Source organism: Erinaceus europaeus, chromosome 7 (assembly GCF_950295315.1).
Source record: "Erinaceus europaeus chromosome 7, mEriEur2.1, whole genome shotgun sequence".
Classification (NCBI taxonomy): Eukaryota; Metazoa; Chordata; class Mammalia; order Eulipotyphla; family Erinaceidae; genus Erinaceus; species Erinaceus europaeus.
This window is the reverse complement of record NC_080168.1, coordinates 56792886-56816294: the sequence shown is the minus strand read 5'-3', so window position 1 is coordinate 56816294 and position 23409 is coordinate 56792886. Positions and strand designations below refer to the sequence as shown.

At 39.9% G+C, this 23409-nt stretch overlaps 1 protein-coding gene across 28 annotated transcripts in view; it reads right to left on the bottom strand.

Moving 5' to 3' along the window:
* Nucleotides 1-23409, bottom strand: part of PLEKHA5 (pleckstrin homology domain containing A5) — a 297283-nt gene that overhangs the window by 41576 nt on the left and 232298 nt on the right. For 12 of the 28 annotated variants that reach the window (XM_060194437.1, XM_060194441.1, XM_060194444.1 and 9 more), the window contains 3 exons: nucleotides 7880-7960; nucleotides 3090-3125; nucleotides 2530-2592 (listed from right to left, as the gene is read on the bottom strand). In XM_060194437.1, coding sequence (XP_060050420.1) covers nucleotides 2530-2592; nucleotides 3090-3125; nucleotides 7880-7960 — 180 coding nt within the window. Of the gene's footprint in view, nucleotides 1-2529; nucleotides 2593-3089; nucleotides 3126-7879; nucleotides 8010-23409 lie in introns of those variants that run through there. The other 16 variants (XM_060194442.1, XM_060194449.1, XM_060194454.1 and 13 more) reach the window with 4 other exon arrangements.

The following is a 23409-nucleotide window of genomic DNA, read 5'->3' as shown; positions in this document are numbered from 1 at the left end:
ACCTGCAGGGGAGTCACTTCACAGGCAGTGAAGCAGGTCTACAGGTGTCTCTCTGTCTCTCTTCCTCTCTATCTCCCCCTTCTCTCTCAATTTCTCTCTGTCTCTATCTAATAACAAATAAATAAATTAAAAAAAGAAAATAGTATCCACAAAAGAGTGCTTCTTTTTCTTTAATTTAAAAAAAAAAATTATCATCTTTATTTATTAGGTAGAGGCAGCCAGAAATCTAGAGGGAAGGGAGTGACAGACAGGAAGAGAGACATCTGCAGCCCTGCTTCACCACTCGAAAAGCTTTCCCCCGTAGGTGGGGACCGGAGGCTTGAACCTGGGTCCTTGCGCACTGTAACATGTGCGCTCAATCAGGCGCACCACCACCCGGCCCCAAAAGAGTGCTTCTAACTGCAATGATATGAATAAAAATGCTGCTAAAGGAGAAAAATCACTCCTTTAAAAATATTTATTTATTTATTATTGGACAGAGACAGAAAAATTGAGATGAGAGGAGGAGATAGAGAGGGTAAGAAGCAGAGACACATATAGCCCTGCTTCACCACTTGTGAAGTTTTCCCCCTGCAAGTGGGGACCAGGGGCTTGAATCTGCGGCCTTGTGCACTGCAATGTGTGTGCTTAACCTGGTGCGCCACTGTCTAGCCCCTGAAAAACTACTCTTGGTAGTCTGAATATGTTACAGTCCTTACAGAACCATGACTATTTAATTATGAAACAATGCAAGGATATTCTAATAAAATTTCAATAGTATAACAACCCAGTTCTCTATGTGTTTGAAAAGTAAAAGCCCTGCCTGGACAGATTTTAATTTCCAAACTTTACAGCAGAATGATAAGCAGGCAAGAAATTTGAGATTTCACTTTGTTTGGTATTTATCTATTGATATTAAAATAACTGCCTGATCTGTATTAGATAACAAGCTCAAATTATACCAGTTGGATCCTACTGAAATGAAAAGTTTTAACTCAATGGGGAAAAAAAATGAGAAGAAATAAGTGAAGAGTGAGATATAAATAAGGAAGAATGCATGTCAGCCAGTGAGTTAAAATATGATAAGAGAAGGCTGGGGAAGATAGCATAATGGCTATGCAAAAAAGACTCTCATGCCTGAAGCTGCCAGCTCCCAGGTTCAATCCCCTGTACCGCCAAAAGTCAGAACTGAGGAGTGAACTGGTTAAAAAAAAAATTATATAAAATATGAAAGAGGAAAAATCAATTGGGACTAGGCGGTGGCACACCTGGTTAAGCGCACATGTTACAGGGCTCAAGGACCTGGGTTCAAGCCCCTGGTCCCCACCTGCAGGGGGAAAGCTTCAGGAATGGTGAAGCAGGTCAGCAGGTGTCTCTGTCTCTCTTCCTCACCCTCCCCTCTCGCTTTCTGGCTGTCTTTATCCAATAAATAAAGATTAGACAAAAAAAAAAAAAAAGAAAGCAAGAAAAGAAGGAACAATTTAATTAAAAAAGAAAAACAGTGATAGGTCATTCCTTTCCTTTAAAAAAATATTTATTCCCTTTTGTTGCCCTTGTTTTATTGTTGTAGTTATTATTGTTGTTATTGATGCTGTTGTTGGATAGGACAGAGAGAAATGGAGAGAGGAGGGGAAGACAGAGAAGGGGAGAGAGAGAGAGATAGACAATTGCAGACCTGCTTCACTGCCTGTGAAGCGATTCCCCCTGCAGGTGGGGAGCCGGGGGCTCGAACTGGGATCCTTATGCAGGTCCTTTGGGCTTTGTGCCACATGTGCTTAACCTGCTGCGCTACCATCTGACTCCCCTCAACCCCCCCTTTTTTTTTTAAAGATGTATGTTATTGATTACATATTAGAGAGAGAGGAGAGAAGGAAGTCAGAGCATACGCTGGTGTACGCAGTGCTGGGGGCTGAACTGGGAAACTCTGACATGTGAGCCCAATGCTCTATTAGCTGAGTCACTTCTCTAGCCACTGGCAGGCAATTTCTAAGGGCTAGAGAAAATATTATTTTGTTCCCAGATCTAAATATGTTTTTCTTTCTTTTATTTGATAGGGTAGACAGAAATTGAGAAGGAAGGGAAGATAAGAGAGGGAAAGAGCAATACTTCACCACTGGTGAAGTTTCTCCCCTGCAGAAGTGTGTGTGTGCCTGTGGGGGAGGGTCTCCACAAACTTTGAAATGAAAAAAAAAAAACCCGTTGTCTTCCTTTAAGTGACTCATGAATCTGTTAACAATGGGGAAGGAAAGGGACAGGTTGGGCAGTGATGATTTAGTTGAATTTTATGAGCAAAAATAGACACTTCTGTCCTTCTTTCTTTCTCTTTTTTAAACAGAAAAACAGAGAAACAGAAGGCAGAGAAAAAAAGAGAGAAAGAGGCAGACACACACCACAGCACTGAAACTCCTTTCAGTACAGTGGGGCTGGGCTCAAGCCTGGGTTGCAAACACAGCAAAGTGACCCCCCCCCCCTTTTTTGGGTTAAATTTATTTCCAGTGCTTTGGCAGAGAAGCTAACAGCACTGAAAATCTCCTACACACCAATACTTACATCAATATCTACTTCTTCGGGTCTATATTTGTACAATGTGCCTCTACATTCATCTTGTGAAAGCTATAAGAAAAAATGTCAAATGGCAACTTTAAAAAGAATATTAAAAAAACAAATTTACTTAACCTACAGTTAATATTTAAATTATAGAACAGTAACAAAAAATGGAATTTTAACAGATTATACTTTAAGGAGTTTAATTCAAACACAGATCATTTATAAAAATAGAGAAATATTTAACAGTGATACAGTTATGCAGGAAACACTAAGAATGATTTTAACTTAAGCTTGCTTGTGAAACAAAATACCAAGCTGCTCAAACAACATTATACAGCACCTTAACATTTTCCACTTGTCAGACACACATTTGATTTCAATGAAAGCTTGACAAATACAATCATATATTTGAATTGAATCAAATATCTGACTCAGGCATAGTTCAACATATGATCATACAACTGTGCAGGTCTACACTCAAATGCCAACACAGCTCAGTGCAATTGCATTAACAAAACCTAGCACAGATCGCATACATATACAGAAGATATAAATACACATACACAATAAAGACTTATCTTGTTCTTCTGTCTTAAGAACTAAAAGATAATCAAGGAAAAGGATGGGTTTAATTGAAAGGAGGAAAATCATTCAAGATCTCGTAAAACTACAAATCTACGCTATAAACAATGGAGAGTCAGATTTCATAGTGCATGTGCTCATGGATTATCCTATTATATCATATCATATCATATATGATATATGCTTTAAGGTACTCAAACATCCTTTCTTTAGCCTCTTCGAAACATCTGTTGGCCAAAATAAACCCTCATCTCTAATTGTGCTTACCAAGATTTCAAGAGCTGTTTTAGTTACACCACAGATAATATGGTAGTTTCTGTAGGTAATAATGTCCTATTTCTCCACTCTTGACTTTATATTGACTTCTCCACAGCAATGAAGGCACAGCAGTAAATGCTTTGTTTGTTCTTACCCAAGCACTGCTCAACTCTGGCTTCTGATAGTGCTAGGAATTGGACCTGGGACCTTTGGTGCCTCAGGCATGAAACCTTTTGCATCACGATTATGCCATCTCCCCAGCCCTGCAGGCAATGTTTCACTGTGGCTCTGTACATGCATTTTATCAATAAGTACACTTTCCCTCAAGGTGGGGAGAGAAGTAATGTATCTCAATTATATTCTAGATTAGAAAATTAAGTGTCATATACAAATGCATCCGTTACATCTATCTACAAATATATATACCCTTAACGTTTAAACAGCAGGTAACTCTGAATGTAGCTACAAATATAGGCATCAGGTTAACAGTGTAAGCATTCCAAACATACAGTAATAAATCCTGGGTTTACGTGGTTCATTTCAAGTCATTACTTTCACGTACCTCATGCAAATGGATCTGTGACTACTTAAGGGTATGCACAGTGATTATTAAACCACACCACTTCCATAGAAATGAATACTACATGAAAAATGAATTTAGTGACAAAAGTAAAAACCCTTGTGCACTGTTTTTAAGTAAAAACCACCAAGTCTGTTCCGAGAAGTGCCAATTGTCATTCTAAATTCAAGCACCTAGGCCCAACAGAATCATCTATTTCCTACCTAAAAAAAGTAATGAAAAGTACATTTAAATGTTTCTACCTACAGTCCTAAAGTTAAGACAACGCCCAAATCAAGCATTTTTAAGTGATGAAGATATATATATTCTTTAGATATAAGATATTCAAACATACTTTGCCTATTCATATTTAAAGTTAAATGCAAAACAGCTTTACTAGATATACAGTTTAAACATAGCTAGTAGAGTTCTACATCAAGATCAAAATTGAATTGTATTCTGTTATCTCAGAGTCAACAGAAAAATCAATAGTACTTTCAACTGGAAAAAAGTAATCTGTAATCATCATTTAGGATGCTGCTATTACTATTTCTATTAAGGGAAATTTCTTGTATATTTATTTCCTTGTCATTTGACATACTGTAATTGTGCAGTTATAATTTCAAAGTGATATGCCTATAGGCATAAATATGCATATAAATTAATTTATTTCTGTTGCACCTTCATTTCCATCACCTGAATAATATACCTGAATTTTATTTAAATCTTTTATTATTCGGTACTTAAATCATTAGATAGCAACAAAAAACTTAAACTAATCAAAGCAACCCTATACACTGCTTTTACCTCTTAGAAAGAAAAAAAAGTTAAGTTTAGTCTTTAAAAATTAACCTAAAAAAAAAAAATATATATATATATACATTTAGGGGCTGGATGGTGGTATACCTGGTTAAATGCACATGTTACAATGTGCAAGGACCAGGGTTCAAGCCCCCAGTCCCCACCTGCAGGGGGAAAAGCTTAACAAGTAGTGAAACAGTGCTGCAAGTATCTCTCTGTCTCTCTTCCTATCTCGTCCCTCATCTCAATTTCTGGCTGTCTCTATCAAATAATTAAAATAAAGATACTAAAATTTTATTTAAAGAACCCATTTATTAATGAGAGGCAGAAAACCAGAACATAATTCTGGCATATGCAATGTCAGGGATCAAACTCAGGACCTCATGCTTGTGAGTCAGAATTTTTACCCACTGTGCCACATCCTGGGCTGCAAAAGAATTAAACACTGAACATTTTTATTGCTGATCATAATTACTGAGGATTTCCCTAAGAAAAGAAGGACATAATGTATTGAAATTTTTTTCTATCTAGAATTGAATTGTGCTATTTAGTTCCTTGATATGAACATCCTAGTAAAAGAAATTAAGTTCACGGATGTTCTGGTTAATTCAACCTTAGCAAAATAGAAAAAAAAGATTTATGTTAATACATTTTATGATTTTTCCAATCTACTTTTAGCTCCCCCCAGTCTCAAAAATTCTGGGTTTGAATACCTTTGTTTGGATTACCTCAGCAACATCAGAAAAACAAACAGAAATTCAGTAATTACATATGTCTGAGCTAGGTTCAAGTACGTGAAATAGACTTTACTGGTATGTGCTATATTTTATCTAATATCTTCACTGCTGATGGGTTGATGTTACATTTTTTTTATTTTAGATAGAGACAGAGATAGCAGCAGTCTGGTCCCGGGCTCCAAACCCAGGCTATGCATATGGCAAGACAAGCACTCTACTGGGTGATCTATCCTTGGATCCTAGTCTGTATCTAGTAAAACGATTATTTTGCTAGGTGATTAATTTCACTGATATAAATTAATCATGTTATAAAACACAGGGGCTAGCTGGTAGGGTGCCCATGTTATTGCGTAAGAGGATATGGGTTCAAGCCCTTTCTTTCTGTCTCAGGAAGGAAGGGGAGAAAGAAGAGGGGAGGGGAGGAAAGAAGAGAGGAGGGGTGGTGCAGTGGCTCCTGGTTAACACACATATCCCCGGTTAACACCTCCAGGGGGTGTGCAGGTGTCTTTCTCTCTCTCTCTTTCTTTCTACAATATTTCTATTTATTTATTATTGGATCAAGACAGAAAGAAGTTGAGAGAGGAGAAAGAGATAGGGAAGGATAGACAGAGAGACACCTTCAGCCCTGCTTCACCACTCATGAAGGTGCAGGTAGGGACCAGGGGCTTGAACCCGGGTCCTTGTGCACTGTAATGTGCACTTAACCAGGTGCACCACTGCCTGATCCCTCTTTCCCTCTCTAAATTTCTTTCTGTTCTATGGAATAAAATAGAAAGATGATAACCCTGGTAGCCAAAACAGAAACAATCTTTTTAAATTAACTTTACTTATTTGACAGATACAGCCAGAAATTGTGAGGGAAGGGGGTAATAGAGAGGGAGACAGATAGAGACACCTGCAACACTGCTTCCCCACCTGTGAGGCTTTCCCACTGTAGGGGGGGACTAGGGGCTTAAACCCAGGACCTTGAGCATTGTAACATGTCTGCTCAACCGGCCCCCCAAAACAATCTTAAAAAAAACAAAAGGTGTAGTCTAGGAGGTGGAGCAGTGGATAAAGCATTAGACTCTTAAGTGTGAGGTCCTGAGTTCAATCCCCAGCAGCACATGTACCAGAGTGATGTCTGGTTCTTCCTCTCCCTCTCTCTCTTCCTATCTTTCTCATTAATAAATAAATAACATCTTAAAAAAAAAAAAAGAGGCTGAGGAAGTTCTCTTTAGCAGTAGAGCTGTCCTGTAGGCACTGAACTGCAGGGGTAACGTTCAGAATTTAAATATTCCTTTTTTTTTTTTTGAAAAGTAAAGCTGTTTAACTTTAAATATTTATTTGATCTCTTTATTGCAATATGCTTTCCATGTTCTGAAAGCTGCTCAGAAACAGGAGCCGCCCCCCCCCCCCCCCCATTGCTTTCATCTCCCTGTCCTGAGCCACAGACCCTGCCCCGCTGGGCCAAGCCAGAGGCTTTTCCATACAGTGTAGCTCAGGGTGCTTGCTTCTCTGTACCTGGTGCTCTGACACAGGTTTGTCAAACTACCCATTCATTTTTCATGTGAGTGAATTCTCTTCATCGGTATGACTTCTTAAAAACCGTGTAACAACAGGTCATAAGGCCAGGAGTAATCTGGGGGGTGGGGATGGGGATTTGAAGAGGGAGAAGCTGATGATGTCAGACATACAGCTAAGGACGGTTAAACCATGAAATACAAAAATAAAGTTGGAAAGGGATGTGTAAAATGGCTTCCTTTGCAGATCTGCAGATTACCAAGGCTTCTCAATGATAGTCAGCCAACTCTTGCGCATGTTTTTCTGAATTAGGGGGAGAGGGTGAGGTAAGAGGAGGCTGTCCTGCTTACTGCATGAGAATGGTCAGAACACAAGAAGAAGATATTCCCGGAGTGTTAAAGAACGGCTGTCTTTAGGTCTTTCCCATACCGCAGCACAGACACTACCAATATATTTACGGGAACCCATATGAATGCCATCTGTTTCTAGAATACTGAGGAACAAGGCTGCACCCTGAAAAGGGAAGGGGAAAGAAAAAAGGTTTCCCTAAAAAAAAAAAAAAAATCAATCACTTTGCTTTTAATCAGAATCAGTGGCAATCTGTTTAAAATTTTGCAAATGTACTGCAGACCTCCAAGTACATATCAATCAAATACTTTGCACAGAAAGTTCAGGAAAATGGCACACTTCATATCCAACAGCAAAATGTTCAGCAAAGCCATGCTAAGAATACTGCAGCATCTTGAAAAGCATGGGTGAGTAGCATTTTTTTTTTCCAAATAGACACACACAACAACAACAAAATGAAATAAGGAAAACACTAATGTATGGATAACTCTGAGGAGAAACCAAAACTGTCACTGAAGGGTTTTGCAGATGATAAAGCAGTATCATTCACTGTCCAAGACCTTACTTGCTGGTACAGTTGGGGTCTTAGCGCCGAGTTCTCAATCATTGTGTGAACCATGGTGATTATAGGTTCATTTTCTTTCATCTATTTCAAATCAGGAGGAGCATACAGCAAACATCAGTTTACAGCATAGCTAGATTTGAAAGACGACACTGTAAATATAGCCTCTACTTTAATATCTTCCTAATAGTGCAGTTGTTTACATTTTACCCCAAGGTTGTAACAGATTTACTTTTGATTAACCCTTTCAAACAAGTATTCACTGCTGTAAATTACTTTGAAGATTATTAAGAAAAAAAAAAGCTTCCTAATTGCTGTAACTCAACATACTCCATTAATGAACATTCCTACATATTCTAGAATGTGTGACAAAACATTATGATTCAAAAGATAAATAAAAGTTCAAAGACAGACAACAAAGGAGAAAATGGCATCATTTAATTACTTATTTAGTAAAAAAAAAAAAAAAGCTTAAAATCATGCTCAATTCTTCATAAGTCTTATCGGACAGTTCTCTACAAATACTAACATTTTAAAATAATTACCATCTCTTGTCACTTCTAATCACACATCTCATTAATGTTAATCTGGATAGACATTTATATACACTCTATATGCTGAAGTTTCTCAAAGTAATGATATCATATGAAGAAATAAGTCAGGGGTACCCATTAGCAAAAACTCAGTGCATCTCCCTAGCTCAAAAACCAACAAAAACTTGAAAACAAGCTTTGCATTTCCAGCTATGATGTACTTAATTACTGCCCCCCGAAAAAAAACCTTTTAAAAAAAATTTTTACCAGACTCTGGACTCAATTTTTTTAAAGTTTTTTATATTTATTTATTTTCCCTTTTGTTGCCCTTGTTGTTTTATTGTTGTCATCGTTGTTGGATAGGACAGAGAGAAATGGGGAGAGGAGGGGGAAGACAGAGAGGGGGAGAGAAGGATAGACACCTACAGACCTGCTTCACCACCTGTGAAGCGACTCCCCTGCAGGTGGGGAGCCAGGGGCTCGAACCGGGATCCTTATAGTACTTGTGCTTGGCGCCACTTGCACTTAACCTGCTGCGTTACCGCCCGGCTCCCTGGACTCATAATTTTAATTACACATACAAACACTGTGTATGTATAGAGTAAAATACCTACACAATCCATACCATTTATAAGTCTCTTTATAATTGTCAACTAGTGATATTTAGTTTATAGTTTTCAACTTCCTTATTTATTTTAAAAAAGTTTATCATGATTAGTTTTCCCTGCTTAATTGAATTTTAAAGCATTTAGAACTACACGAGTTAAAACTCAAACATATATATAGTGTCCCGCCCCCACCTCCTGGCCACAACGTGAAATTAGCCACTGAAGACTTAGAAACTCTTATGTCCAGAGTTGGGCGGTAGCGCAGCGGGTTAAGCGCATGTGGTGCAAAGCGCAAAAACTACATAAACACCCCCCCCCCCCGGCTCCCCACCTGCAGGGGAGTAGCTTCACACAGGCGGTGAAACAGGTCTGCAGGTGTCTCTCATTCTCTCCCCCTCTCTGTCTTCCCCTCCTCTCCATTTCTCTCTACACTATCCAACAGCAATGGCATCAATAATAATAACAATAAAAAGACAAGGGCAACAAAAGGGAATAAATAAATATTAAAAAATAAAAATTAAAAAAAAAAAACTTGTGTCTCCAGTGGGCCTGTGTGCTAAGTGGGCAGGGCTGTTGTAAAAGGGTCCATACTACTAAGAGGAGTTTCACTATGTACAGATTTATGACTGATGTTCATCTCAAGAGTGGTGTTAACAGCTGATATATTTTGTTTTAAGGAGTCAGAGCAAAAGAAAGTCTAATTAGTACATGGAGAATGCTTAACAATCCATTTAAAAATGAGTTTAATGCTTTGCTTCTTGTCTTAATTCCCTCTTCGAATTAACAGGTAATATAGACTTGGGTTTCAGTTAATTGCTAAATTAGAAAGCTATTATAAAAGGCTCATTATTTCATTTTTAAAAAGATTTATTTATGAGAGAGAAAGAGAAAGACAGAGAGGTCAGAGCACCACTCAGCTCTGGCACATGATGGTGCTGGGAACTGAACTTGGCATTATTTTATAATTATAAAAAAATGCAAACCAGATATTACACTATTTTTCATAATTAGTTCCAGCAACACATAAGAAAATGTAAGTGGAAATGCCTTGGAAATAATGGTAATGGCAGGGCCGGGTGGTGGCCCATAGTAAGTACTCTGCACAAGAACCAGTGCAAGGATCTGAGTTTGAGGCCCTGCTCCTCACCTACAGGGGGGAAGCTTCACAAGCTGTGAAGCAGGTCTGCATGTGTCTTTCTCTCCTTTTCTATCTCCCCATCCTCTCTTAATTTCTCTCTGCCCTATCCAATAAAATGGGAAAAATAGTGGCCAGGAGCAGTGAGTTGGGACAGAGAGAGAGAGATATGAGAAGAGGAGGGAGGGAGGGAGTGAGTATGAGGGAGGAAGGGAGGGAGGAGGAGAAATAAAGAAAAAAGAAGTAATGGTAATGCCAGTGTCTTGTTTACAATAACCCAGAAAACTCTGACTTGATGTTTAAGTTCAGAAAAACTACGTAGAAAACATTTGGTGGGGGGGCTGGTGCTGGCTCCCTCAACTGAGTGCACATGTCACAATGCACAAGGGTTTAAGCCCCTGGTCCTGACCTGCGTGGCTCGTGAACCAGTGCTGCAGGTATGTCTACCTCTCTTCCTATCTCCTCATCCCCTCTCCCTTCTATCTCTCAGCAACAAATAATAAGTTTTTAAAAAGATTTAAAAGGGGGGGGGGGGAGTTGGGCGGTAGCGCAATGGTTTAAGCGCAGGTGGTGCCAAGCACAAGGTGGTGCCAAGGACTGGTAAGGATCCTGGTTCCAGCCCCTGGCTCCCCAGGAGCAGGAGGCTCACTACACAAGTGGTAAAGCAGATCTGCAGGTGTCTTATCTTTCTCTCCCCCTCTCTGTCTCCCCTCCCTCTCATTTCTCTCTGTCCTATCCAACAACAACGATATTGATAACAATAATAATAACCACAACGATAAAACAAGGGCAACAAAAGGTAAAAAAAAATAGCCTCCAGGAGCACTGGATTTCTGGTGCAGGCACCGAGCCCCAGCAATAACCCTGGAAGCAAAAAAGAAAAAAATATATATGATAAGGGGGTCGGGCGGTAGTGCAGCAGGTTAATCGCCCGTGGTGCCAAGCGCAAGAACCTGCATAATGATCCAGGTTCGAGCCCCGGGCTCCCCACCTGCAACCACGGGGGTCACTTCAGAGGTGGTGAAGAAGGTCTGCAGGTGTCTTATCTTCCTCTCCCCCTTTGTCTACTCTCCCCTCTTGATTTCTTTCTATTGTATCCAACGACATCAATGGCAACAAAATGGGGGAAAAAAAAAAAAGCCATCCAGGAGCAGTGGATTTGTAGTGCAGGCACAGAGCCCCAGTAATAACCCTAGAGGCAAATAAATAAATAAATAATAATTGAACTTAGGTGGCTAAAATGAGTATAATTCTTCCCTGTGCCCTCCACCCCCACCGGCCCCTCATGCGAATCTCACTCCCAGAAGAGGAAAATGATCTGTCTGTAAACTGAGCTTCCTCAAGTCTGACCTAACAGCTAATAGCTTCCTTCCTTCCTTCCTCCCTCCCTCTAGCCGGGTGCCCTACAGAGCTTTTGTCCTTCACTGATAACCAATGAGAGGACCCGTTTCAGTCCAGTCATTTTGCATTTAAATGGAAAAATGGACTTTTTCCCCTGAGTTCTTAATGACTTCTTGGGAAAGGAATTTTTAAGTTGGGCATCTGCTGCTGACAAAAAGGGGGGAAAAACAAAACAAAACAATCCCTGATGGTCTAATCTCTGAAGAATCCATTTCTCAAGAAACTTCTCCTGTGTCAGGATCTATAAACCCGTGAGATGCATGGCAGAAAGGGAAAAGCTAAAGGATTTGACATGCTTGGAGTGAAGCTTTGAGGAACACCAGGGTCTCTACAGGCAGGCCACTTAGACTGTGACAACGCCAATGAGCTAGGTATAGCTGATAATCCTAAAGCCTGGGATTCCCTAAGCTCTTTGTTGAATAGAAGGGAGGGAAGTCTGAAGTGATTCTTTTTTCTTTTTTTCCCCCTCCAGGGTTATCACTGGGACTGCACTACAAATCCACTGCTCCTGGAGGCCATTTCTTTTGGCCTTTTGTTGCCCTTGTTGTTTACCGTTATTATTATTGTTGTTATTGTTGTCGTTGTTGGATAGGACAGGGAGAAATCAAGAGAGGAGGGGAAGACGAGAGGGGAGAGGAAGATAGACACTTGCAGATCTGCTTCACTGCTTGTGAAGCGACACCCCTGCAGGTGGGGAGCCTGGGGCTCAAACCTAGATCCTTGAGCTGTGTGTGCTTAACCCACTACACAATGGCCCAGCACCATGAAGTGACTTTAATTTTAATTTATTTCTTTAAAAAAATTTCATTTATATTTATTTATTTTCCCTTTTGTTGCCCTTGTTGTTTTTCATGGTTGTAGTTATTGATGTGGTCTTTGTTAGATAGGACAGGGAGAAATCGAGAGAGGAGGGGAAGACAGAGAGGGGAGAGAAAGATAAGACACTTGCAGACCTGTTTCACTACTTGTGAAGCGACACCCCTGCTGGTGGGGAGCCGGGGGCTCAAACTGAGATCCTTGAGCCGGTCCTCATACTTCATGCTATGTGTGCTTAACCCACTGCGCAATGGCCCAGCCCCCTGAAGTGACTTTAATTTTAATTTTCTTTCTTTTTTAAACATTTTTTATATCTATTTTCCCTTTTGTTGCCCTTGTTGTTTTTCATTGTTGTTGTAGTTATTGATGTTGTCCTTGTTAGATAGGACAGAGAGAAATAGAAAGAGGAGGAATGAACAATTAACATCTATGCACCCTATGAGAAGCCATATAAATACATCAAACGTCTACTGAAAGAGCTACAGCAATATATTAACAGCAACACAGTCATAGTAGGGGACCTCAACACCTCAATCTCTCAACTTGATAGATCATCCAGGCAGAAAATTAATAAAGGCATAAGGGAGCTAAATGAAGAGATAGATAAACTAGAACTATTGGACATTTTCAGAGTCATCCATCCAAGAAACTGGAATACACATTTTACTCAAGTCCACATGGATCATTCTCAAGGACAGACCATATGTTAGGCCACAAAGGCAGCATCAGCAAATTCAAGAGCATTGAAATCATCCCAAGCATCTTCTCAGACCACAGTGGAATTAAACTAACACTTAACAATCAACAAAAGATTAGTAATAGTCCCAAAATGTGGCAGCTCAACAGTACACTTCTTCTTCTTTTTTTGTTTAATATTGTATTATATATATATTTATCTCTTTTCCCTTTTGTTGCCATTGTTGTTTTAACAGTACACTTCTTAACAACTTCTGGGTCAAAGAGGAAATCAAGGAAGAAATCAAAATGTTTCGAGACTTCAATGAAAATGAAGACACAAGCTATCAAAATATTTGGGACACAGCTAAAGCAGTCCTAAGAGGGAAGTTCATAGCTATACAAGCACACATTAGGAAACAAGAAAAAGCACAAATAAACAGCCTGATTGCACATCTTAAATACCTAGAAGAAGAACAACAAAGGAACCCTAAAGCAACCAGAAGGACAGAAATCACTAAAGTTAGGGCAGAAATCAATAACACTGAGAATAAGAAAACCATATAAAAGATCAACGAAAGTAAATGCTGGTTCTTCGAAAGAGTAAACAAAATCGACAAACCTTTAGCCAGACTCACAAAAAACAAAAAAAAGGGAGAAGACCCAAATAAATCGGATAGTAAATGAAAGAGGAGGTATCACAACAGACACCGCAGAAATTCAACATATCATGCGAGGCTTCTATGAACAACTATATGCCACCAAGCTAGAGAACCTGGAAGAAATGAATGATTTCCTAGATACCTACCAACTCCCAAAACTAAGTAAAGAGGAAGTGGATAACATGAACAGGCCCAACACAGCTAATGAAATTGAAACAGTTATCAAAAATCTTCCCAAAAATAAAAGTCCTGGACCAGATGGTTTTACAAATGAATTCTACAAAAACTTCAAAGAGGAACTAATACCTCTACTTTTAAAAGTCTTCCAGAAGATTGAAGACACTGGAATACTCCCTGCCAGCTTCTATGAAGCCAACATCACTCTGATACCAAAAGCAGACAGGGACACAACCAAAAAAGAAAACTACAGACCAATATCTCTCTGATGAACATAGGTGCGAAAATATTGAACAAAATTCTAGCCAACCGGATACAGCAGTATATCAAAAAGATTGTTCATCATGACCAAGTGGGGTTTATCCCAGGCATGCAAGGTTGGTTAAATATACGTAAATCAATCCATGTGATCCACCACATCAACAAAAGCAAGACCAAAAACCACATGGTCATGTCAATAGATGCAGAGAAAGCCTTTGACAAAATACAACATCCCTTTATGATCAAAACACTACAAAAAATGGGAATAGATGGAAAATTCCTGAAGATAGTGGAGTCTATATATAGCAAACCTACAGCCAACATCATACTCAATGGTGAAAAACTGGAATCATTTCCACTCAGATCAGGGAGTAGACAGGGCTGCCCACTATCACCATTACTATTCAACATAGTGTTGGAAGTTCTTGCCATAGCAATCAGGCAGGAGCAAGGAATTAAAGGGATACAGATTGGAAGAGAAGAAGTCAAACTCTCCTTATTTGCAGATGACATGATAGTATACATGGAAAAACCTAAGGAATCCAGCAAGAAGCTTTTGGAAATCATCGGGCAATACAGTAAGGTGTCAGGCTATAAAATTAACATTCAAAAGTCAGTGGCATTCCTCTATGCAAACACTAAGTTAGAAGAAGTTGAAATCCAGAAATCAATTCCTTTTACTATAGCAACAAAAACAATAAAATTTCTAGGAGTAAATCTAACCAAAGAAGTGAAAGACTTGTATACTGAAAATTATGAGTCACTACTCAAGGAAATTGAAAAAGACACAAAGAAGTGGAAAGATATTCCATGTTCATGGGTTAGAAGAATTAACATCATCAAAATGAATATACTATCCAGAGCCATCTACAAAATTAATGCTATCCCCATCAAGATCCCAACCACATTTTTTAGGAGTATAGAACAAATGCTACAAATGTTTATCTGGAACCAAAAAAGACCTAGAATTGCCAAAACAATCTTGAGAAGAAAGAATAGAACCAGAGGCATCACACTCCCAGATCTCAAATTTTATTATAGGGCTGTTGTCATCAAAACTGCTAGCTACTGGAACACGAATAGACACACTGACCAGTGGAATAGAATTGAGAGCCCAGAAGTAAGCCCCCATACCTATGGACATCTAATCTTTGACAAAGGTGCCCAGACTATTACATGGGGAAAGCAGAGTCTCTTCAACAAATGGTGTTGGAAACAATGGGTTGAAACATGCAGAAGAGTGAAACTGAACCACTATATTTCACCACATACAAAAGTAAATTCCAAGTGGATCAAGGACTTGGATGTTAGACCAGAAACTATCAGATACTTAGAGGAAAATATTGGCAAAACTCTTTTCTGCATAAATTTTAAAGACATCTTCAGTGAAACGAATCCAATTACAAAGAAGACTAAGACATGCATAAACCTATAGGACTACATAAAATTAAAAAGCTTCTGCAAGGCAAAAGAAACTACTACCCAAATCAAGAGACCCCCTCACAGAATGGGAGAAAATCTTTACATGCCATATATCAGACAAGAGGCTAATGACCAGAATATATAAAGAACTTGCAAATCTCAACAACAAGACAACAAATAACCCCATCCAAAAATGGGGGGAGACAAGTCGAACCTGAAATGAAATTGGAGTATTACACCAAAGTAAAAGACTCTGGGGTGGGTGGGTGGGTGGGGAGAATACAGGTCCATGAAAGATGATGAATGACATAGTGGGGGTTGTATTGTTAAATGGGAATCTGGGGAATGTTATGCATGTACAAACTATTGTATTTACTGTTGAATGTAAAACATTAATTCCCCAATAAAGAAATAAATTATTAAAAAAAAATGGGGGGAGGACATGGACAGAATATTCACCACAGAATAGATCCAAAAGGCCGAGAAACACAAGAAAAAATGCTCCAAGTCTCTCATTGTCAGAGAAATGCAAATGAAGACAACAATGAGATACCACTTCACTCCTGTGAGAAATGTCATACATCAGAAAAGGTAACAGCAGCAAATGCTGGAGAAGTTGTGGGGTCAAAGGAACCCTCCTACACTGCTGCTGGGAATGTAAATTGGTCCAACATCTGTGGAGAACTCTCAGAAGGCTAGAAATGGACCTACCCTATGATCCTGCAATTCCCCTCCTGGGGATATATCCTAAGGAACCCAACACATCCATCCAAAAAGATCTGTGCACACATAATGTTCTTGGCAGCACAATTTGTAATAGCCAAAACCTGGAAGCAACCCAGGTGTCCAACAACAGATGAGTGGCTGAGCAAGTTGTGGTATATATATACAATCAAATACTATTCAGCTATAAGAAATGGTGACTTCACCGTTTTCAGCTGATCTTGGATGGACCTTGAAAAATTCATGTTAAGTGAAATAAGTCAGAGACGGATGAATATGGGATGATCTCACTCTCAGGCAGAAGTTGAAAAACAAGATTAGAAAAGAAAACACAAGTAGAACCTGAACTGGAATTGGTGTATTGCACCAAAGTAAAAGACTCTGGGGTGGGTGGGTGGGAAGAATACAGATCCAAGAAGGATGACAGAGGACCTAGTGGAGGTTGTATTATTATATGGAAAACTGGGAAATGTGATGCATGTACAAACTATTGTATTTATTGTTGAATGTAAAACATTAATTCCCCAATAAAGAAATTAAAAAAAAAAGATGTAGGAGTTGCGCAGCAGTGCAGCAGGTTGAGCGCATGTGGCACAAAGCACAAGGATCTGCTTAAGGATCCTGGTTCGAGCCCCCGCCTCCCCACCTGCAGGGGAGTCGCTTCACAAGCGGTGAAGCAGGTCTGCAGGTGTCTACCTTTCTCTCCCCCTCTAAATAAAAAATATTTTTTTATTAAAAAAAATAAAAATAATAACTTTTTAGTGAGAGAACAGAATTTACAGATCTGATTTTTTACCTCAGTGGCTTAATCTATTTTTCCCTGTTTAACGACCCTTTCTCAACCTCTGTTACTTTAACTTCAAACAATATATAATGTCATCCCCCCCATTCACTGGCAACAGCAGAATATATATCCCACTAAAATTGCTTGTAAAAATGCTTCATTGTGGGAGTTGGGCAGTGGGGTAATCCCATGTGGCACAAAGCCCAAGGACCGGACTGGTGTGAGGATCCCGATTCGAGCCCTGGGCTCCCCACCTGCAGGGGAGTTGCTTCATAGGTGGTGAAGCAGGTCTGCATGTGTTTATCTTTCTCTCCCCATCTCTGTCTTCCTTCCTCTCTCCATTTCTTTCTGTCCTATGCAATAACAATGGCATCAATAACAACAACAATAAGTACAATAACAATAAAAACCAACAAGGGCAACAAAAAGGAAATAAATATTTTAAAAAATGCTTCATCGTGGGCGTACAGTTAGAGATGGTCATATTTGGGGGGGTCAAGTGGTAGCACAGTGGGTTAAGCACAGATGGAGCAAAGTACAAGGACCAGCAGAAGGATCCTGGTTCGAGCTCCCAGGTCCCTACCTGCATGGGGAATCGCTTCACAAGCGGTGAAGCAGGTCTACAGGTGTCTGTCTTTCTCTCTCCCTCTGTTAATTTCTCTCTGTCCTATTCAAGAACAAGAGCAACAAAATGAGAAAAGAGGCCTCTAGGAGCAGTGAATTTGTAGTGTAGGCACTGAGCTCCAGTGATTAACCCTGGAGGCAAAAAAGAAAAAACGAAAGAAATGGTCATATTTTTCTCTCTCTCTCTTTTTCTGTGAGCAGAAAAAAGAGAGAGAGAGAGAGAGAGAGAGAGAGAGAGAGAGAGAGGAGAATGTTACTAAGCTCTGACATTTGTGGTGCTAGATGGAGCCAAGGACCTCATGCATGCAAGGACTGTACTCTATTGCTGAGCTATGTTCCTACTGCAAAATAGAAACACTTGTTTCTTTTAGAGTTCGAATGGAACCAAAACACTCCAAAAGTGAAAATCCTGTTAGTGAAAATAGATATTTGTACTTGCCTAGATTAAACCTACCTAACATAATTCTGATATTTAAGGATCTGGGTTTGAACAACAGTAATCATGTTCTAACTGAGTTATAACCGGCTTGGAACAGCATAACTCAGCCACTAATTCAAAGACTTATCAGTTTATGTTTTAACGGCATAATGACACCCTTAAAAATCAATACTAGAAGTATTTTTGGCATTTATATTCAATTTTATTTCCTTCCAGGGCTTTGAGAATCAGTTAGGAATTCTACTTTGTAACCACTAACATTATGTTAAGTCTGAACTCTATAAAGCTTTGCTGAATGCATTTTCTGAGGGAAAAAAAACACACACACACACAGACCCAATAACTCTTATAGTTGAGCCACAAAAAAATATATTTGTTTCGGTATTTAAATACAAAGTAGAAGTTGTACAAATTGTTTTCATGTTGCTACTTTATGCGCATATAACCAGGAGCTGACAGTCCTCAGATAATAAAAGATGAAAAGAACACTGCAGGCCAAAGCAGTGCTGCACAGAGGTGAGCACACACATTACCACCTGGGTTCAAGCCCCTCGCCTCCACCCACTGGGGGGGAGCTTCATGAATGTGAGGCAAGGCTGCAGAAGTCTCTCTCTCTTCCTTTCTTCCTCTCTCTCTCTCTCTCTCTCTCCTTCTTTCCTTCCTTCCTTCCTTCCTTCCTTTCTTTTTTTTTTTTTTTTTGCCTCCAGGGTCAACGCTGGGGCTCAGTGCCCACACTAGAATCCACTGCTCCTGGAGGCCACTTTCCCCATGGTGTTGCAACCTTATTGTTATTGTTGCCATTGCCGTTGACAGAGAGAAAATGAGAGCAGAGAGGAAGACAGAGAGGGGAGAGAAAGATAGATAGAAACCTGCAGATCTGCTTCACCGCCTGTGAAGCGAACCCCTGCAGATGGGGAGCCAGGGGCTCAAACTGGGACCCTTGTGCTGGTCCTTGTGCTTCACGCCATGTGGGTTTAACCCACTGCGCTACCACCCAACCCCCGAAATCTTTCTTTTTCTATCTCCACCTACCCTCTTTTAAAAAAATAGACATATTTCTAATTTTTTATTATCTTTATTTATTGAATAGAGAAAGCCAGAAATCAAGAGGAAAGGGGTTTATAGAAAGGAAGACAGGCAGACAGACACCTGCAGCCCTGCTTCACCACTTGCAAAGCTTTCCCCTTGCAGGTGGGGACTGGGGGCCCGAACCCAGGTCCTTACGCACTGTAATGTGTCACTTAACCAGGTGCACCACCACCCAGCCCTCCCACCTACCTTCTGAATTTTTCTCTATACTTTCAAATATAAAGAAAAGGACAAATATGCATACCAGGCGCAGTTAACTCACAGTGTAGACACTGACTTCTAGTGATAAGTTTGAATGCAAAAAACTAAACCCAAGTGGTCTGAGAGGTGGTGCAGTGGATAAAGCATTGGATTATCAGGCATGAGGTCTCAAGTTCAATCCCCGGCAGCATATGTACCAGAGTGGTGTCTCGTTTTTCTCTCTCTCTCCCTATCCTTCTCATAAATAAATAAATAAATAATTTGAGATTTATTAAAAAATAAAATAAAACCCAAAACACTTCTTTATGAAAGGAATGGATGAGAACTACAGAATTGCTCTGACATAAGCAGTTCTGGGCATAAAACCTAGGACCTCCTGTATTGGAGAGCTGTGCACTCTCCTCAAAATCCTCCCCAATTGCAGAACTCCATTACATAAAAAAAAAAAAAAAAAAAGAGGGGGCCTGGCAGTAATGCAGTGGCTTAAGTGTACAAACATAGTACAAAGTGCAAGGATCCGCGCAAGAATCCCAGTTCAAGCCCCCAGCTCCCCACCTGCAGAGGGGTTGCTCCACAAGCGGCGAGGCAGGTCTGCAGGTGTCTATCTTTCTCACCCCCTCTCTGTCTACCCCGCCCCTCTCAATTTCTCTCTGTCCTATCCAACAACAACAAGGGCAACAAAATGGGAAAAATGGCCTCCAGGAGTAGAGTAGTGGGTTCATAGTGCAGGCACTGAGCTCCAGCGTTGACCCTGGAGGCAAAAAAAACTTCACAAGTGGTGAAGTAGTGCTGCAGGTGTCCCTCTTGTCTCTCTCCTTATCTCCTCCTTTTTCTCAATTATTGGCTATCTCTATCCAATAAGTAAATAAATATATATTAAACAAGTGAGGAGTGGGGTGATGAAAGATAATAATTTTTTAAAAATTATTTATTTTCCCTTTTTTTGCCCTTGTTATTTTATATTGTTGTAGTTATTATTGTTGTCATTGATGTCATCGTTGTTAGATAGGACAGAGAGAAATGGAGAGAGGAGGGGAAGACAGAGAGGGGGAGAGAAAGATAGATACCTGCAGACCTGCTTCACCGCTTGTGAAGTGACTCCCCTGCAGGTGGGGAGCCAGGGGCTCCAACCGGGATCCTAACACCGGTCCTCGAGCTTTGCACCACGTGTGCTTAACCTGCTGCGCTACCGCCTGACTCCCGATAACAATTTTTCTAAAAATGCAAGGAGTGGGGAGACGGAGAGGGAGACAGACAGACAACCACAGCACTGCTTCACCACTTGTGAAGCTTTTCCTCTGCTTGTGGGGACTGGGGGCTTGAACCTGGATCCTTGTGCACTGTAACATTATCTGCTCAACCAGGTGCACCACCACCTGGCCCCCATACCTCATTTTGTAGAGAACAGGGAATCTGTATAGCTTCCTGAGTGTGCTACCAGACATGTGGCTGTTCTACCATTTGGTGACTAACTGGTAATTAGCTTAGTACAGCTGAGCTGCTGCGTTGGCCTTTATAATGCCAACAAAGCACCACACAAATCAGCTTTTACAAACATGGTGTCATGATTTACCCACTTTTAGGAGAAATACCTTTGACTCTGGTTTCAAGGTACGGTACTGTTAACTTTAATACCTGCTGCTGTTTCGGGCAGATGAAATTTTTAGGAGAATGTCAGAAAACTCTAGGGAGTTTATTTTGCCCTTTGTGTAAAATTTCCTTTGGAGTAGAAGAACAGCAGGCAAGAGACCAAGGACTCTGGTACTTGAGATGAGGTCTATTCTGGCATTCGGACTGTAACAAGATGAAGGCCAGTGAGGCCCTGTAGAATTTTTTGTTGTTGTTTACTCTAGCATGATTTTTTCCTGTTTCACCATCTTATTAATTATTTTTTTTAAATAGTTTTAATTTTGGATAGAGACAGAAAGAAATTGAGGGAAGGCACAAATAGACAACACTGTTTCACCACTTGTGAAGGCCGGTAGAATTAACAGAAATGTTTACCATTCCCTTAACTACCTAGAATAATAAAAGTCAAGGCCTTACTCATATCTAGCTATCTCCACAGATTACCTTTTCATAGGAGAAAACTATTTGGCAGGTTAAACATCTAATCACAGAGCCTCTAGCCTTTCTTCTTTATTTTTATTTTATTTTAAAGATTTATTGAGCTGGGGAGACAGCACAATGATATGCAAAAAGACTCTCATGCCTGACGTTCTGAAGTCCTAAATTCAATTTCCAGCACCACCACAAGCCAGAGCTGATCAGTGTTCTGGTCTCTCTCTCTCTGTGTCTATTTACCTTTCCCTATGGATCTCTCTCTTTTTGTTTAAACTTTATTTTATTTGACAGGGCAGAGAAGACACCTGCGTTACTGCTTCACTGCTCATGAAGCATTCTCCCTTGTAGGTGGGAACTGGGAGCTTGAACCCAGGTCTCTGTGCATGGTAACAAGTGCACTTAACCAGGTATGCCACCACATGGCCCCGCTGTGTATCTTTCATTAAAAAATAAATAGGGAGTCGTGTGGTAGTATCTTTCATTAAAAAATAAATAGAGAGTCATGTGGCAGCACAGGAGGTTAAGCGCAGGTGGTACAAAGCACAAGGACCAGTGTAAGGATCCCGGTTTCAGCCCCAGGCTCCTCACCTGCAGGGGAGTCGCTTCACAAGTGGTGATGCAGGTCTGCAGGTGTCTATCTTTCTCTTCCCCCTCTGTCTTCCCCTCCTCTCTCCATTTCTCTCTGTCCTATCCAACAACAACAATAACTACAATGGCAACAAAAGGGAATAATAAATAAATAAATAAATAAATAAATAAATAAATAAGGCTGTGGTTAAATCCCCAGCAACTACTATAACTTCATCTCTGTCCATTTATAATTAAATAGATCTCTCCCCCTCCCCACAGAGCATTTGTGTAATGATGTTCTGATGACTCAATTTAGTAAGCCTGGGGGGGGGGAAATTCCTCTCAACCCCTATAGTCTCTGTCTCCCCAAACTAAACTTTCTGCAAATAAGCCTACATTGATCAAGTCCACATTGTAGGTTCTGCTTTCCAGGAAAAACTGGGTTAGATGGTTAGAGATGAAGGATAACAGAAACAATAACATCATCAAATGATGAATAGATGAATGTTTAGAGGAGAGAACCACCAAAGCAACAAATTAACTATTTTAGAAAAAAAAAAAGTAGGGTCAGGCTAGGGACACAGAATAATGGTTCTGCAAAGGACTTTCATGCCTAAGGTTCTGAGGCCCCAGGTTCAACCCCCAACACCACCATGAGCTACAGCAAAGCAGTGTTCTGATATTTCTTTCCGTATCTCTCATGAAAACAATGAAATAAAATCTTTAAAATTAAAAAAAAAACAATGGCAACAAAAGGGAGTAAATAAATAAATATTTTTAAAAAAATCTTTAAAAAAAGTTCATGAGAATAACGTGTAAGCACTGGATAGATCAAGAGGTCAGACTACTGACACAAAATTAAGTCTCTCTACATTCTAAACTTGATTCTACTCACTGTTCAGTTAGTCTTCTTAGAGTTTTGACATTATGATGTCATATTCTGCTTAAGAACTTTTGTGTTTCACCCATTCTTGACGCTACTTTTATGATAAAATATCCAGAAGAAAAGACAGAAAAAGGAAGAATGGGGCGTGAAGGAAAGAGAGGGGAAGACTTTCAATTTTATAGCATAAGAAAACAAGAGATTCTGCACTGTGTAACTAGTGTTAAATAGAGTTAGTGTTAAACAATACTTTCAACTTTTCAGTTTCCTTAGTTTGCTTCTTCCAAATGCTTCTATATCCCCCAGAAACCTTACCTCTTCTAGCTCTCAATCATCCCTAAAAATAGAAGCACTAGGACCCCTTGAAATTTTAGAGAAAATGAGATCTTGTTTAAAAGCTCAATGGAATGAAGTTGCTGAACTGACATGAACAATGGAAGCCATCAAGAATCTTTTCAATGATTTT